This window comes from Pteronotus mesoamericanus, unplaced genomic scaffold (genome assembly GCF_021234165.1).
Source record: "Pteronotus mesoamericanus isolate MK-2021 breed Mesoamerican mustached bat unplaced genomic scaffold, CSHL_Meso_final contig_20, whole genome shotgun sequence".
Classification (NCBI taxonomy): Eukaryota; Metazoa; Chordata; class Mammalia; order Chiroptera; family Mormoopidae; genus Pteronotus; species Pteronotus mesoamericanus.
The window spans coordinates 72,600,182-72,615,558 of NW_026555085.1; the positions used below are offsets into that span (position 1 = coordinate 72,600,182).

General features: G+C 35.2%; 1 protein-coding gene across 1 annotated transcript in view; it reads right to left on the reverse strand.

Moving 5' to 3' along the window:
- Positions 1 to 15,377, reverse strand: part of TBC1D32 (TBC1 domain family member 32) — a 170,350-nt gene that overhangs the window by 77,683 nt on the left and 77,290 nt on the right. Inside the window, exon 22 of the mRNA XM_054569887.1 lies at positions 8,307 to 8,395. Within this exon, the coding sequence (XP_054425862.1) occupies positions 8,307 to 8,395 (89 nt within the window). The remainder of the gene's footprint in view (positions 1 to 8,306; positions 8,396 to 15,377) is intronic.

Consider the following 15,377-nt stretch of genomic DNA (forward strand, 5'->3'; position numbering starts at 1 on the left):
CTTTGAAGAAAATTAACAATAAATAGACAACAGAAGGGTTTCAAATGTATTAGAAACAGGTTTTAGGAGAACTGTATTCAACCTTTCTTTAATATTAAATTTTAATGTATACATTTAATTAAAAATTACTTCATAAGATTTAAGTTGTTAATAAATAATTCTAAAGTCTGTAAAATTTAATTTGCAGTTTGATATAAAAAACTATTAATATTGAATGTGAAATTCCTACAAGTGATACACAGTCTTTATATTGAAATAAAATATAGGGCAAAGTATAACATTCCCCTAACCTAAATATAGTTAAAAAATCTTAAGCTGCTAATCCTTGGGCAGAATCAAAACTTTCCAGGGGATGTGACACCAAAACCAAAGGCAACAGAAGCCAAAAAGACAAGTGGGACTATATCAGATTGAAAAACTTCTGTGCTGCAGGGAAGTCATCAACTAAATGAATGGGCAAGCTACTGAATGGTTAAAAATATTTCCAAATCATATATCTGATAAGAGGTTAATATCCAGAATACATGAACTCAATAGTAAAAATACAAACAACCTGATTAAAAAAAGGGCAGAGGATCTAAACAGACACTTTTTCCAGAGAGACATCCAGATGACCCACATGTACATAAAAAGGTGTTCAACATCCCTAATCATCGGGGAAATGTAAGCCAAAATCACAATAAGATATCCTGTCACAGCTGTTACAATGACTATTATCAAAAAGACAAGAAATGACTAGCGCTGTCGAGGATGTGGAGAAACGGAAACCCTTGAGCACTGTTGGTGAGAACGTACACTGATGCAGCCACTACAGAAAACTGTAGGAAGGAAGGTTTCTCAAAAAGTGAGAAATAGAGCTATTATATGATGCAGCAATTGCAGTTTGGGGTATTTCTCTCAAGAAAATTAAAACACTAATTCAAAAAGACAGGTGTACCCCCGCCCCCCTCCCCCGCCGCCATCATGTTCACTGCAGCATTATTTACAAGAGCCAAGATAGGGAAGGAACCAGAATGTCCATCTATGAATAAATAAAGAAAATAAATATATACAATGGAATATTATTCAGCAATACCAAATGAAATCTTGCCAGCCGCAACACATGGATGAAACTTAAGGGCATTATACTGTCAGTCAAACAGACAAAGTCAAATACCACATTATCTCACTTTACATGGAATCTAAATTTTTTTTTAAAATGACCTCATAGATACAGAAAACAGATTGGTGGAGCTGAATGAAATGGGTGAAGGGGATCAGAAGGTACAAACTTCTAGATATGTTAGTCATCGAGATGCAGTACAGCATGGTGAGTATAGTTAATAACTCTGCAGTGCACATTTGAAAGTGGCTACAACCGTAAATCTTAATAGTTATCATCATAATTTTTAAAATTGTGTAACTATGTATGGTGATGAATATTAACAAGACTTACTATGGTGATTATTCCCCAATATAAACAAATATTAAATCATATTGGACACTTAAACTATTATAATGTTAAGTCAATTTTTAAAAAAAAAGAATTAGAGAGAGTAAGAAAAAGATTGTGCTTTATTTGGTATCCTTAAAAGACCATGTATTCAAAAAAAAATTTACATCCAAATTTTTCAATAAATGCACTGCTTCCTTTTTAAAAAGAGTTTCAAGACACTGGTTTATTTAATCAACAGATTTAGCAAATAACTGTTAGGCAATAACCAAAAAGTACTTGGTAATGTGGTGGACATAAAAGTTAAGGAAAATAATATGTATTCCAGATGTTTAAGTTTTAGTCTGTGGGAAGGACCATAAAGGCAAAGGACATGCAGTAAAGACAAGATCAGAGTTGTGATAATAAGTCACAAAGGAAGTAATTCATGAAGCAACCTTGGCCTTGACAGATGAGCCAAATTTGTGCAAGGAGACAAATGTGAAGGAAATATTCAAGTCATAAAAAACAAGTATAGAGGCCATAATATCTCAGAGCATTGTTCAGGATGAGGAAAAGAAGAAAATAACATGCATGGGAAAGGTGATATATTATGCAGCTCCTTGAAAGCAATATAAAGGATTCCAAAATAGAAAGTTATTTAAAATGGGAAGGGTGAGGAAATTCACAAGGATGTATCTCTTTTCTGCATTAATTACCTCACATTTTTTTTCATTTTCCTAATATCTGATTCCTCACTACGTAGTGAGGTTAAAGAGAATGAGCACCACAGCTTACTTGTCCTTTTATCTCCACATCTCACACAAAGCACAATAGTGCTCAATAAATATTGCTGAGTAAATAAAGTAGATAAAAGTAAATTAAAAAATTATAAATCTTATTCTGCAGTCATATATAGTAAGTACTGCATATCATGTCACTACACCAAGTGACCCAGATTTGCCTAAACTCCCTCCAGGATAGAGGGAAAAATAATAGGATCTCAGACTCATGAAGACAGGTCAGGAAAAGGCAGAGCATCCTTCTAACTTAGGTAGAGACAGGGAAGGTGGCAGTCCAATGACCTCATTTTTCATACTAGAGAGTCAATCAGTACTGTCTAAAAGTGAACTATAATGCTCAAACCACTTGAAATGTTTTACATAATATTTTCTTAACTTTGGGGAAATCTCTGGGGAAATAACTACCCCTTGAATTTAAAAAGAAAAAAAAGTCATATGAAGTTCAGCAATTTCTTCTGCGTCACTTGGGTTTCTTCTCTTTCATACACATTTCAGTTAGAATATATATAGAATTATATAAAAACCATGTGATCGCACTTACATGTGGAATCTAATAAACAAAATAAACCAAGGAGCAAAATAGAACCAGAGGCATAGAAACATGGAACAGACTGACAGCTAAAAGAGGGGAGGAGGGAAGCGGGGACTGGCTGAAAGCAGAGGAAGAGATTAGCTGAAGAACATACATGCCTGGCCCACGGACACGGACAATGGTGTGGGGGTGCCTGAGGGTGCTGGGGGGACTTGGAAGGGAGCAAAGGGAGTAAAATTGGGACAATTGTAATAGCCTGAACAAATATATAATACATATAATATTCTGCAGTCATATATAGTAAATATAAAAATATATAATATATAAAACAATGCAAAAAACAGAATTATTCCCTTTTTATAAAAAATTATTTCTCTATATTCTGTATATACATAAAAAGACATCCACAATGATTTTTCTTTAAGTTAATAATGTCACTTCAGAATTAGTAAGAATTTCACTTAGTTGTAAGTAGTTTCCTGCATCGGTTAATTTCTTTAAAAAAAAGATAAATTGCTTGAAAAGCAAAGGAAAAAATTAAGATGACTCTTAGTATTAAACAATTATATACAGGGCTGGGCCATTTACTGATTTGTTTTGTTTGTTTTTTGTGGGAGATGTTTCAAGAGTTTAGTTTTAGACATGTCAAGTTTGTGATGTCTGAGAAATGTAGGAATTGAGATGTCAGGAGGGAGTTGTACATGTGAGTCTGCTAGCTCAGAAGCATAGTTTAGGGTAGGGATATAAACTGGGACATCCACTGACATACAGATGATACTTAAAGGCAAATCTAAGTGGATGAACTAGCGGCAGAGTGTATACAGTAGTCCCCCCTCTTCTGCGGTTTTGCTTTCAATGGTTTCATTTACCTATGGTCAACTGCGATCTGAAAACATTAAATGGAAAATTGCAAAAATAAACAATCCTTAAACTTCAAATCAGCGTGATAAAGTCTCACTCCAAACCACCCAGATCATCAATCATTCCTTTATCCAGCGTACCCGTGCTGTATAATGCTACTCCCGCATTAGTCACTGAGTAGCCATCTTGGTTATCAGATCGACTGGAGTGGCACTGCAGGGCTTGCGTTCAAGTAACACTTATTTTCCTTAGTGATGGCCCCGAAGTGCATGAGTATTGATGCTTTCAATGTGGACACGCTAAAGAGAAACCGTCGAGTATATGTACGTAGAGGAAAAAACATACATTCAGAGTTCAGTACTATCTGCAATTTCAGACAGCCACTGGGGGGCTCTTGTGGATAGGAGAGGACTACTGTGAAGACAAAAAGTGGGCCTGGGACCACCAGTAAGTAGTCAACAACATTCAGAGCTTCCTTCGGGAATGCAAAGGACAAGAAACAGCAGTCATCGAAGTGTGTGGTATCACAGAAGTGAAGAGACTGGAACATTCACACTAAAGACATGGTCCATTATATCAAATGCTGCTGATAGTCACAGTAAATTGAGAATTAAAATGAGAATAATCCACTAGATTCATCATTATAAAGTTACAAGTAATCTTAAAATGAGCAGGATGTGCAGTTCTGAGAGAGTTATAGAATCATTGTCAAATCCATGTGGGCTGAGAAGCAAAGGGAGGTGAGTAAGTGGCAACAGTTTGTACAGGTTGTCTTTTGCTATGGTGAGAGGCACGGAAATAGGACAGTAGCTGGAGAGAGACGTAAGGTCAAAGAAATTTCTTTTTGTAGGTATTTTGATCTTTCATTTTAAGAAGGAATATGTGAATGCATGTCTGCATACTGACACCAACAGCAGTAAAGGATAGATTTACCATATAAGATTTGTAAGATCTTCGCAAATAAAAATTCAAATTTTTAAAAATAATGTGATGGTGTTGAAATGTGACAATCTACATTTTACTAAGTCCCATATAGCTTCATCTACGTGTTGCATAAACCTAAAGGAGTTGTATCAAACTTACCCTTATGCTATTTCAAAATTTTTGAAGCAGGGGCAAACATGAAGTAAATGCAACAAGGAATGCTAAATGTAAAACTTAAACACATTAATGAGATGATCTGAAGGGAATGGTACAATTAGAAACAAACATAAACACTATGGTAGTGAAAGATACAGGTAAGAATCCAAAACACATAGAAACACTATATTTATATAATACAAAGCAGTGATCTAAATTATCACTCCATTGGACTTCAATGACCAATGCAAGACTGAAATTAGAAAAAAACAGAAAGTAAATAACTTTAAAGTATGACTTAAAAATAAAACTGAATCAAATATTGGGTTGGTCCAAAAAATCCATTTAGACTTTTCCATAAAATAAAATACATGTCTCATTTTCACCAAAAACTTTATTGATTTGGATATTTTGACTATGTCTGCTTTCTCCCATGTGGTATAATGTAGACTGTTCTCAATTAATGTCTCAATTTAATTGCTATAAACTTCAACTGGTCTACCAGACCCTGGAGCATCATCCAGCAAGAAATCGCCAGGATGAAACTTCGCAAACCACTTTTGACAAGTTCAATCAGTCACAGCACCTTCTCCATACACTGCACAAATCTTTTTATGCATTTCAGTTGCATTTTTACCTTTCTTGAAATAACAAAGCATAATATGCCAAAAATGTTTCATGCTTTCCTCCATCTTAAATATTAAAATGGCTACACAAAAATTCACCAATTTGCTAAGTTTTTTTAATGCACACTTATATAAGAGCTGTCAAAATACAATCTAACAAAATTGTTTCAAATGAAGTTAAAGACAACTAGGCATTACTAGAGCCATCTTACCGAAAAAAACCAAAAGAGCTCTTTGGCCAACCCAATATTATACGAAAGTTCTTCAAAATACAATGAAATAGATTTCTTATCAATTAAAAACTTGTTAAAAGGCACATAAAATACAAACGTCCTCAGAAAGTGATTTTGTCATTTTCTTTGAATAGTAACATAGCGAACTATTTGGCAGCATGTAGAAGACCACTGGAATACTGAAAAAATGAAGACAAAATTTATTTCCTAGTAAAACACAAAAATAGTAAAGAGCAAGAAAATAAAAAAACCAACACTTAAAGAACCACTACTATTTATTACTAACGTTTTTATAGTGCTTGTTACAAGACAAACACTGTTTTAAGCCCTTTTACTTTTCATATGTAATTCTTACAATAACTCTGCAAAATACATGATTTTCCCCATTGTACAGATGAGTAACTGAGATCTCACCTTGCACAACTAGTGAATAACAGGCAGTCTGACTCCAGAGCCCCTGCTGCTAACTACTGCACTGCACAATTCCATTAAATATATCAGCAATGATATGACAAATTCTCTAGTGTAGGATAGACTGACTCCATTTGGATGTTATGAGAAAGCGCATACTATGAAAATTAATGTATTTTATTGCCAGGACCATTTTACTTTTGGATTGCTTTGTACATAACTTAAAATCCTATTGTTAAATTTTTTGCCAGAATAATAAAGAAAAACACTATTCTATCAAAATATAAAGAAAATAGGAAGAAATTCATTTAATATATCAATAACAAAAGGCGAAAATCTATGTTCTACAATGAAAAAACTCAGAAACATAACTGCTATGCAAAAGGAGGTTCTACTGAATGAATTTTTCCTAATATTCTTCATCACTCTTTGCTATGTGATATATCAGATGTTATACACAGAAAGTTAAAATTTAGTGTGAAATTCATTTAGAGATAAAGGGCACAATAGCCAACAGACTGTAACAGATGCAGATTTTTTTTATCTTCTTTGAACTATTAATGAATGGTGAAGTGAAGCTCAGCTATTAATGAATGGTTAAAACATTTTGGGTACAAGATCTATAATATACATTACTATAAGATAATTCTAATTTTAAAAAGGTAATTGCTTTATTTCTTAGGGAAAGCATTCTCCTTGATCCCCTCCCTCATTCTTGAAAAGGTTATTTTTCTATTAGAAAGAAGAAAAAAAATCACAAACCTAGGAAAATTTCTTTAATTCAGCTGCTTTTACAGGTATTAAAGTGTAAATAAAGAAGCCAGTTATATGTCCAAATGTGACCAAAAAATTAAGAATTTTTATGAGTTGCTGTAGCCCAAACACTTCTTCTACTTACCCTTCTTACTCCAACCCCAGCCATTTGAACATGCTAAATAAAACCTTAAGGAATATACGAGGTCTGTCCAGAAAGCATCCAGCCAAACACTAAGTAAAATAAAGATTTCATAGAAAAAGATACAAGATACAAGAACTATTGTACGCAGGACAATGATGCCTCAGTCCCCCTCAACGGAGGTACCTTGGGACCTCACGCAGTTTTTCCTGCGTCTCTTCCACTGTTCAAAACATGGTCTTGATCTTGCTGCAACTTTGCCACACCTTTGGGCGTAGTGAACTAGGCAACTTCCACTGGGACGACTGGGCCTTGGTTTTTGGATCATAGCCATAGACCCATGATTCGTCTCTGGTTATGACCTTCTTGAGGAAATCTAATTCATTGGTAGCAGTTTGAATCAAGTGATTAACAACTGCAGCACGATTTTCCTTCTGTTCTGGTAGCAGAAACTGAGGAACGAATTTTGCCACAACATGTTTCATGCCAAGATCCTGAGTCAAAATCTCAGTCACAGTAGTTTTTAGAACCCCCATATCAGCTTCTAGTTCTTGCACTGTTAGTTGCCAATCTTTAATCTTTGTTAACTGCAGCATGTACACGCTCAACATTCTCATGTGTTCTGCTTGTTACAGGCCTTCCAGAACATGGATGATTTCAACAGATTCTCTATCATCTTTGAAGCATTTATGCCACTTTTATTTGCATTGCAATCATTGAGTCATTCCCAAAAGCCTTCTGAATCATCTGAATGGTTTCCACAGAGGAATGTTCAAGCTTAACACTCATTATGAAGCAGATTCATTGCTCTACTCTCTCAGTCATTTTGAATGCAATAGCCACACAATACACACGCTCACTCAACAGCATCTATCACCCCCACTGACTAGTACAGTGAAGTCATCATTGTTCATGCATACAAATTCCAGTCCACTCTCTTTGGCTTCCAGTTCACATCAATGTTGTGCAAACCCTCCTCATTATATTAACAATGGCTGGACTTTTCCCGGACAGACCTTGTACACTCAGCCAGAAAGATTTAAAACTTGGGAGACTGAAGTTAAATAATATGATTAACATAAAAGAGTAAAATTTGAGCTTCAAGATAAATCAACTATTTCTATGCCTCTTTCCAGACTATATTATGGTAGGAGTCTAATCTAATACCAAACCAGGAAGCTCCTGAGTAAACTGTACAGTCTGCAAAATGCCTCTATATATCTAAAAAAAGTAGAAGACACTGTAATAATACAGAACCTAAATGTAGACAAAGGCCATAATAAAAATATAATGGCTATACTTTACATTGTGCAATATTACAGGAAGGCAAATTACCTTTAAATATGCTTTAAAGTTAGTTTATTTTAAATACTTCTTGAAAAGATACAGAACGTATGTTTTTTCCATGCTTTTGCAATATCAAAATATATCTCAAATAAAATTTAGCATCTTACCGTAGGCCAAAGATGTGTGATTGTTCATAGTTGAATAAAGAACGAATTTTAGCTTCAGAATTCAAAATTATAAGCCTATCAATAATATCCTGAAAAAGAAAGACTTAGAGTGAGACTGTGCTTGACTGAAACCATTTCAAGAAAATAAAATCAACAAATATCTATTTAGATTTGTGGTTCTCAAACTTGGATTTACATTTGTATCACCTAGGGAGCTGTTAAAAAAAATTACTAACACCTAAGTCTCATCCCTAAAGATTCTGAATTAACTGGTTTGGGTATGACCTGGACATTAAGATTTGTGAAAGTTCCTGAAATAATGTTTAGCCAAAGTAGAGTACTGCTCATTTATATCCCATTCTGGTACTGTGTGATCAGCTTATGCAGCCAGTCAAATACTGATTAAACTACTAAATATGTAAATTACTTTGAAAAACAAATATCAAATCGACAAAGGTGAGGCAAGAAGAGTTTTACCTAAAAACTATTTGAGATTTTGTTAATATATATTCTCTGTTCATGTAACTCAGTGGTTTCCAACACTGGCTGAACATTGGAATCACCCAGGGAACTAGATAGATAGATAGATAGATAGATAGATAGATAGATAGATAGATAGATAGATGATAGATAGATAGGCACACAGACAGGTGTCCAGGGTCTATCCTAACAACTTAATCACTATCAGTGGGGGTACAATTCTGGCATTAACATCCTTTTAAAAGCTCCCCAAGTTGTTCTAGTGGGTAGCTTGGCATAAACATCACTGACACAAGTACAGGGAAACCTGATGACCTACGTGCCACCAGTTTTCCCAAACATCGACAACTTCAAACTAACACACAATTTTGAGCACTCTGTAAAAGGCTCTTTCTATAATGCCCTGCTTTTGTGTATACCTTTGGGTTCAGGCCTAAGAAATTTATTCATAGACAGACACTTGTCTCACATTTCTCGTTTTCCTGACCAAGAAAACTGCTACCCTCCAGTGAGTTTAAATTCAAGATAATTCTGTGACCAATAGGGTAAAAGAAGAAAGGTTTTACTAGGGAGTAAAGTCACGTAATATTTACTGAGGTTTATGTGAGTGATAGGACAAACATCATATCATCAAATAAGTAGAGGCTAGAGAATGAGTTTGTAAGGAGGAGGACATAACGGATAGCTCAAAATCACATTTAAAAAATACTGATCAAAACATAGGAAAAACCAGATGGTATGTTAACTTACCTAGTAAAAGTTTATACCCAACACTTAGGAATACATTTACCGTTCTACAGATATCTTATAAAAATGTGTAAATAATATTAGCACAAGTATTTACAATCATCAAATATTAAATCAACTGCCTAATTGTCAAGAATAAAAAGACTGAGCTCTTAAAATAATCTGTCATTGTTGTCTGCTGCTTAGCTAGGCACTCCCTGTTTCAAACATTATGACAGAATAAAATTCATTCATATTCCCAGCTTCATATTTATATTCTCATTAATTGCCCCATTGCTTTCTCCCTTCCTTTACTAATTTTTCCACTCTGATAGTCCTGATTTAGCTTGGGTGACAGAGCCTCAGAACTCTCCTTGACTTTGCCCTGGCACCTGGATACTATCAAGTAGTCTTTGCAGTAGACATATGGAGAAAATTGTTTGCTACGTAGTTCTCTTCAAATACGTACTTGTTCAAATAGGTAGATATTTTTATTGCATAAAATTATAATATTTAAGAAATGACCTATTATCACTTTTTACCATGGTAAATCTTCACAGACTGATCTGGAATTGATTATGTATCACTAGCTTTCTCTTCCCTGAGAGGAGGGAGACTGTCAATTAGTTCTTAGCAGTTTCTAAAAGGATTATTATAGATTCCTGTTCATTCTTAGTGTACTAGTATAAGTAACTAAAACTGGAACAGATATCTGAGTTTTAAGTTCAGACTATTTGAGAGCTGATGATACCTCGTGACTCTAAAGTTCTAGCTCTGAATCTAAATACTAGAAACTGTAACAATAAAAAAGAGAATGTATTACCAACAAACTAATGGAAGAGTCGATTACAGCCATCTATCAATGATAATGCATTTTCAGAAAAGAAACATTACAGTAAGTAATTTCTTCTTCAAAGAGGATTACATTGATGGATCACCACTTAGGGAACAAAACAAAACTCCTGGGAAGCCTGCCTTATGGAGAACTTCAGTTTCTAAGCACTGCAATGCGTGTCAGTAAGGCAGTTTCCTGAATCAACAGCTTCCCAGCAACAACTTAATACCAGAAAGGCTTGGGACTCACAAAAAGTAGTCTGAAGCTCTGTCCTTTTAAAAAGATATTATCCAGCTTGAGAATATGTTTAATAATCTAGTAGACCATAATAAGACCAAGACTGGAAAAACAAAGAGAAATACATATCTATTCTATGTAAATATATATTTAAGTGCATACTCTGCTTACACTTGTCTCATAGACTATGTTTGTACTGTCTGACCCCTTTCATTTAACAAAGGACCAAGTGAAGGATGAGAGACTGGTCAATCATAATGCCAACATTTCTGCACCTGCACTACTAGGAGTCGCTTTGGACTGGTTAGTCCATGAACATCCATAAACACCACTCAGTCTGTCCAGAAAGGTCCTTCCTTAGGATTGTTCAAAATGATAAGTGTATTTGTCCATTCTGGCTGCTATAACAGACTACCACAGGCTGGGAGCTTATAAACAATAGAAATTTTATTTTTTCACTGTTCTGGAGGCTGGGAGGTCAAAGATCAAGGTGCCAGAAGATTCTGTGTCTGATGAGGTCCTACCCTCTGGTTCATAGACAGGCATGTTTTCAATGTGTCCTCACAGGGCAGAAGGGGCAAGGAATCCCTCTGCAGTCTCTTTCACAAGGCACTCATCACCTGCTAAAGACCCCAAGTCCAAGTATCATTACATTGGGAATCAGGTTTCAAGATAAGACTTTTAGGGGTGTACGAACATTCAGTCTACAGCAGAGCAGTAGAGCAAAATGCCTCTCTCCTGTTTAGTGGTATCGTGAGTTAAATCGTGACATTGTTCCCACCCCACACCCAAAAAGATCCCACACACAAAAAAGGTTATGTCCGTGTCTGAATTCCCAGAGTCTGTGATTGTTACCATATTTAGAAAAGGGATCTTTGCAAAGGTAATTAAATTAAGTATCTCAAGATAAGAACATCCTAAGTTATAAGAAAAAGACAAAGAAGTTACTCCACACTGCCCTCCACAGTAGCTGCACCCGTCTGCATCCCCACCAACAAGGTTCCCTTTTCTCCACACCCTCACCTATACTTGTTCCTTGTTGATGTGTTAACAACAGCCATTCTTACAGGTGTGAGGTGATATCTCATTATGGTTTTAATTTGAATGTGATGATTAGTGACATTAAGCATCTTCTTATATGTCTATTGACCATAGCAAGAAATTAAAAATGGGACTGCCTTATGACACAGCGATTCCACTTATGTGAATTTATCCAAAGAAACTCAAAACACTAATTTGAAAGAACATATACATCCAGTGCTATTTACAACAGCCAGGACTTGGAAGCAGTTCAAGTGTCCATCAGTAGATTAGTGAATAAGACAGCTATGATACATTTACGCAATGAAGTACTACGCAGCTGTAAAAAAGAAGAAAATTTTACCCTTTGCAATAGCATGGATGCACGTGGGGAACATTAGGCTGAGTGAAATAAGTCAGTCAGAGAACGATAAATATCATATGACTTCACTCATACGTAGAATCTAATGAACCAACTGAACTACTAAAATAGAAACAGACTCATAGAGAGCAGGCTGACAGCCCTGGGGCAGGTGGGGGCGCTGGGCATGGAGGGATTGAGCAAAAAGGGAAAAACACAGAAAGAACCCATGGACAGGATGACGATGCGGTGATTGCTGGGGAGAGGGGCGTGGGTGGAGGTGGAAGAGGGTTTGGGGGAAGAACCGTGATGGAAAAAAAATAAAATAATTTAAAAAAAGAAGGACAGACAAAGATATTTAAGGCAGAAGAGGAGAAGACCTTGTGAAAATGGAGGCAGAAAGTAGAGTGATGCAGCAACAAACTATGAAATGACTGCAACTCCTAAAAGCTGGGAGAGGCAAGGGAGCCTTCTCCTCTGGACCTGTTGGAAGGAATGTGGCCCTAGTGACATCTCGATTTCACACTCCTAGCATCCAGAACTGTGAGGGAAAAAATTTCTGCTGTTTGAAGCCACCTGGTTTGTGGTAATTTGTTATGGAATCTCTAGGAAACTAATACTAACGGGAGTTGGGTAAGATGTAAATATGGACTAACAGGAGTCCCATGTCCTCTCCTATAGAGAATGCCATCTGGAGAAGAAGAACATCCTCATGATAATTATACCAAACAATTACATAGCACTTATCTGCCAGGCAGTATTTTAATCTTTCATGTTTCATTTAATTCAATTAATGTAATCATCACAACAATCCTGAGACAGGAATGTTACTGACCTCTTTTAACAGAGAAGAAACATAAGATCTCACCTGTCCAAGGTCGTACTGCTCCTAAGAGGCAGAACCAGAAGCAGTCTGGATTCAGAAAACAAATTCATAACAACAACTACACTATGTATATGCCTTTCAATAAAAGCAAGCTGGACAGCAATAACAAGAAAGGGTGCAGGGCGGGTGGAGCAGCAGGGATCAACAGAGGTACGGACAGATATTAATCAGACTGCCTTCAAAGTTCTACTTCCACTTGTCCCTGATTTTCCTACCAGGTAGTTATGAAAGTCAACAGATTTCTTCTTTTGCATAAAGTAATTCAAACTGATTTTCTCCAATAACCAAAGGGGTCCTACCTAATACACCACTTACATAACTAAAGAGCAATTCAAAATTGTACCTGTTAGAGCAGCAATTTTCAACAGGTGCTGCAAGAGGTACACTGATATGTCACAAGAATTTTTAAAAGATGCAATACCTGATTCTTTACTCAGAGGCACTGACCTCTTTTCCCTAAAACTGTCAAATTAATAAAATGACAACAGCCAACACAATAATAGCCACAATAGCAAATGAATCAAAATTATACCCATTTTTTGTCATATTGTCAAAAAATATATTTTTTGCTGTGCTGCAGAATTTTACTAATTAGTTTATATGTGTCATGAGATGAAAAAGGTTGAAAATTGCTGTGTTAAATGGAAAGAATATTTGTATCATTCATCTTTAATATACTAAAGAATAACTAAAAAGTTATTTGAAGGGCCTACAGTTTTGATAGATAACTGATGCAAAACCATGAAAACTTAAGAGCAAATATACCTAAAGTATAAAGAATTCCCTAAAATTGAGAACAAAATGAGTAATGCAAATAGAAAAACCGCAAACATAAACTGAAAGACCATAAAAAAAGGAAGAAATGTCAATGGCCATTAAATATATGAAAAAATATTCAGTTCATAATGAGAAAAATGTAAATTAACACTTCTCTTCTGTCAAATGGACAAATATCTAAATCTCTGAGCACATATAATCTTCTTAATGAGCTTGCCAGGAAAGAAGCACTATAATATTTATGGGAATGCAAAACGATTATTCCCTGTGGACAAAAATCTAGCAATATATACCAAAATTACATGTAAATTTACCTTTCAACTCAACTATACCTCTTCTAGAAATCTAGCCCAAAGGTACTGTGGTAGGCAGAATTCCAAGATGGCCTCAAGATTATTAGGTCTTTAACACTAAAACAGGTACTGTATTAGTTTTGCAGATGTAATTAGTCCCTAATTATTTGTATTTAAAAAGGAGATTATCAGGATGGCCCTGATCTCATCACATGAGACACTCAAAAGCAAAGTCAGGCTGATCACAGAAGATATAGTCAGAGATATACAAAGCATGAGAAGGATTTGATATGGGGGAGGTTCTTCATTGCTGACATGGTGCAGACCACAGGACAAAGCCTTGAAGGCAGCCCCTGATTGGCAGTAAGCAGGAAATCAGGTACTTCAGTCCTACGACTCTAAGAAACTAGACAACAACAACAACGAATTTGAAGTGGATACTTCCCCAAAGCCTCCAGACAAGCGCTGGCCAACACCCTGATTTCAGCCTTGTCATATTCTGAGCAGAAAACACAGGTGAACAGAGTTGAACTTTTAACCTACAAAATTGTGAACTAATAAGTGGGTGTTATTTTAATTTGCTAATTTGTTAGCAATCTGTACTGCAGCAATAGGAAAAAATGCATACACACTGGTAAATACAATGTAGTATAAGCCAAGGCTTTTCATTTCGGCATAATTTACAAGAGCAAAAAACTTAAATAAAGTAAAGTTCCACCACTAGATGACTGGATGAATAAACCATAGCACAATCCACACAATAGAATACTATGCAGAAGGATGTACTACAGTGCTAAGTACTATAAAAAAAAAGAAAGAAAGAAAAGAATGAGGTAGAGCTCTATATACTGCTATAAAGTAATCTCAAAGATAATAGAATTTTAAAAAATGCAAAGGGCTGGATGATATTTATAGCATACTATCGTTTGTTTAAGAAATCTGGGGGAAAAGAAAATATATTCTTTTCCAAAGGGACAGCAGATAAATCAAAAACTAATAAAAACTGTTAGCTATAAAGCAGAGCTACAGAATAAAACTTTGTGCAGTGATGGGAATGTTCTCTCTCCATGCTGTCCAATGTGGTAGTCTTTAGCCACATATGGTTTAATGGGCACTTGAAAACTTGAAACGTGCATAGAATTAAAATAAATTTCTAACTTTGTTTATTTGTAAATAATCTAAAATTAAACATTATATATGGCTAGTAGCTATTATATTGAAAGTCAAATACTATGGTAAAAGAAAAAATGGAATATGTAAGAACATTCTGTGAATATACCTTTATATATATGGAAATCACAATATTTTCTATAATTTAAAAGACAAAATTAAGGCAAAAAAAGGAAAATAACCTATCTAAATTTCAAACATTCTGAAACAAACCTATTATTAAATTAGTGACATAACCAGGCCAAATAAAACTTCACTTACTTCAAATGACTTTAAAATAATATTT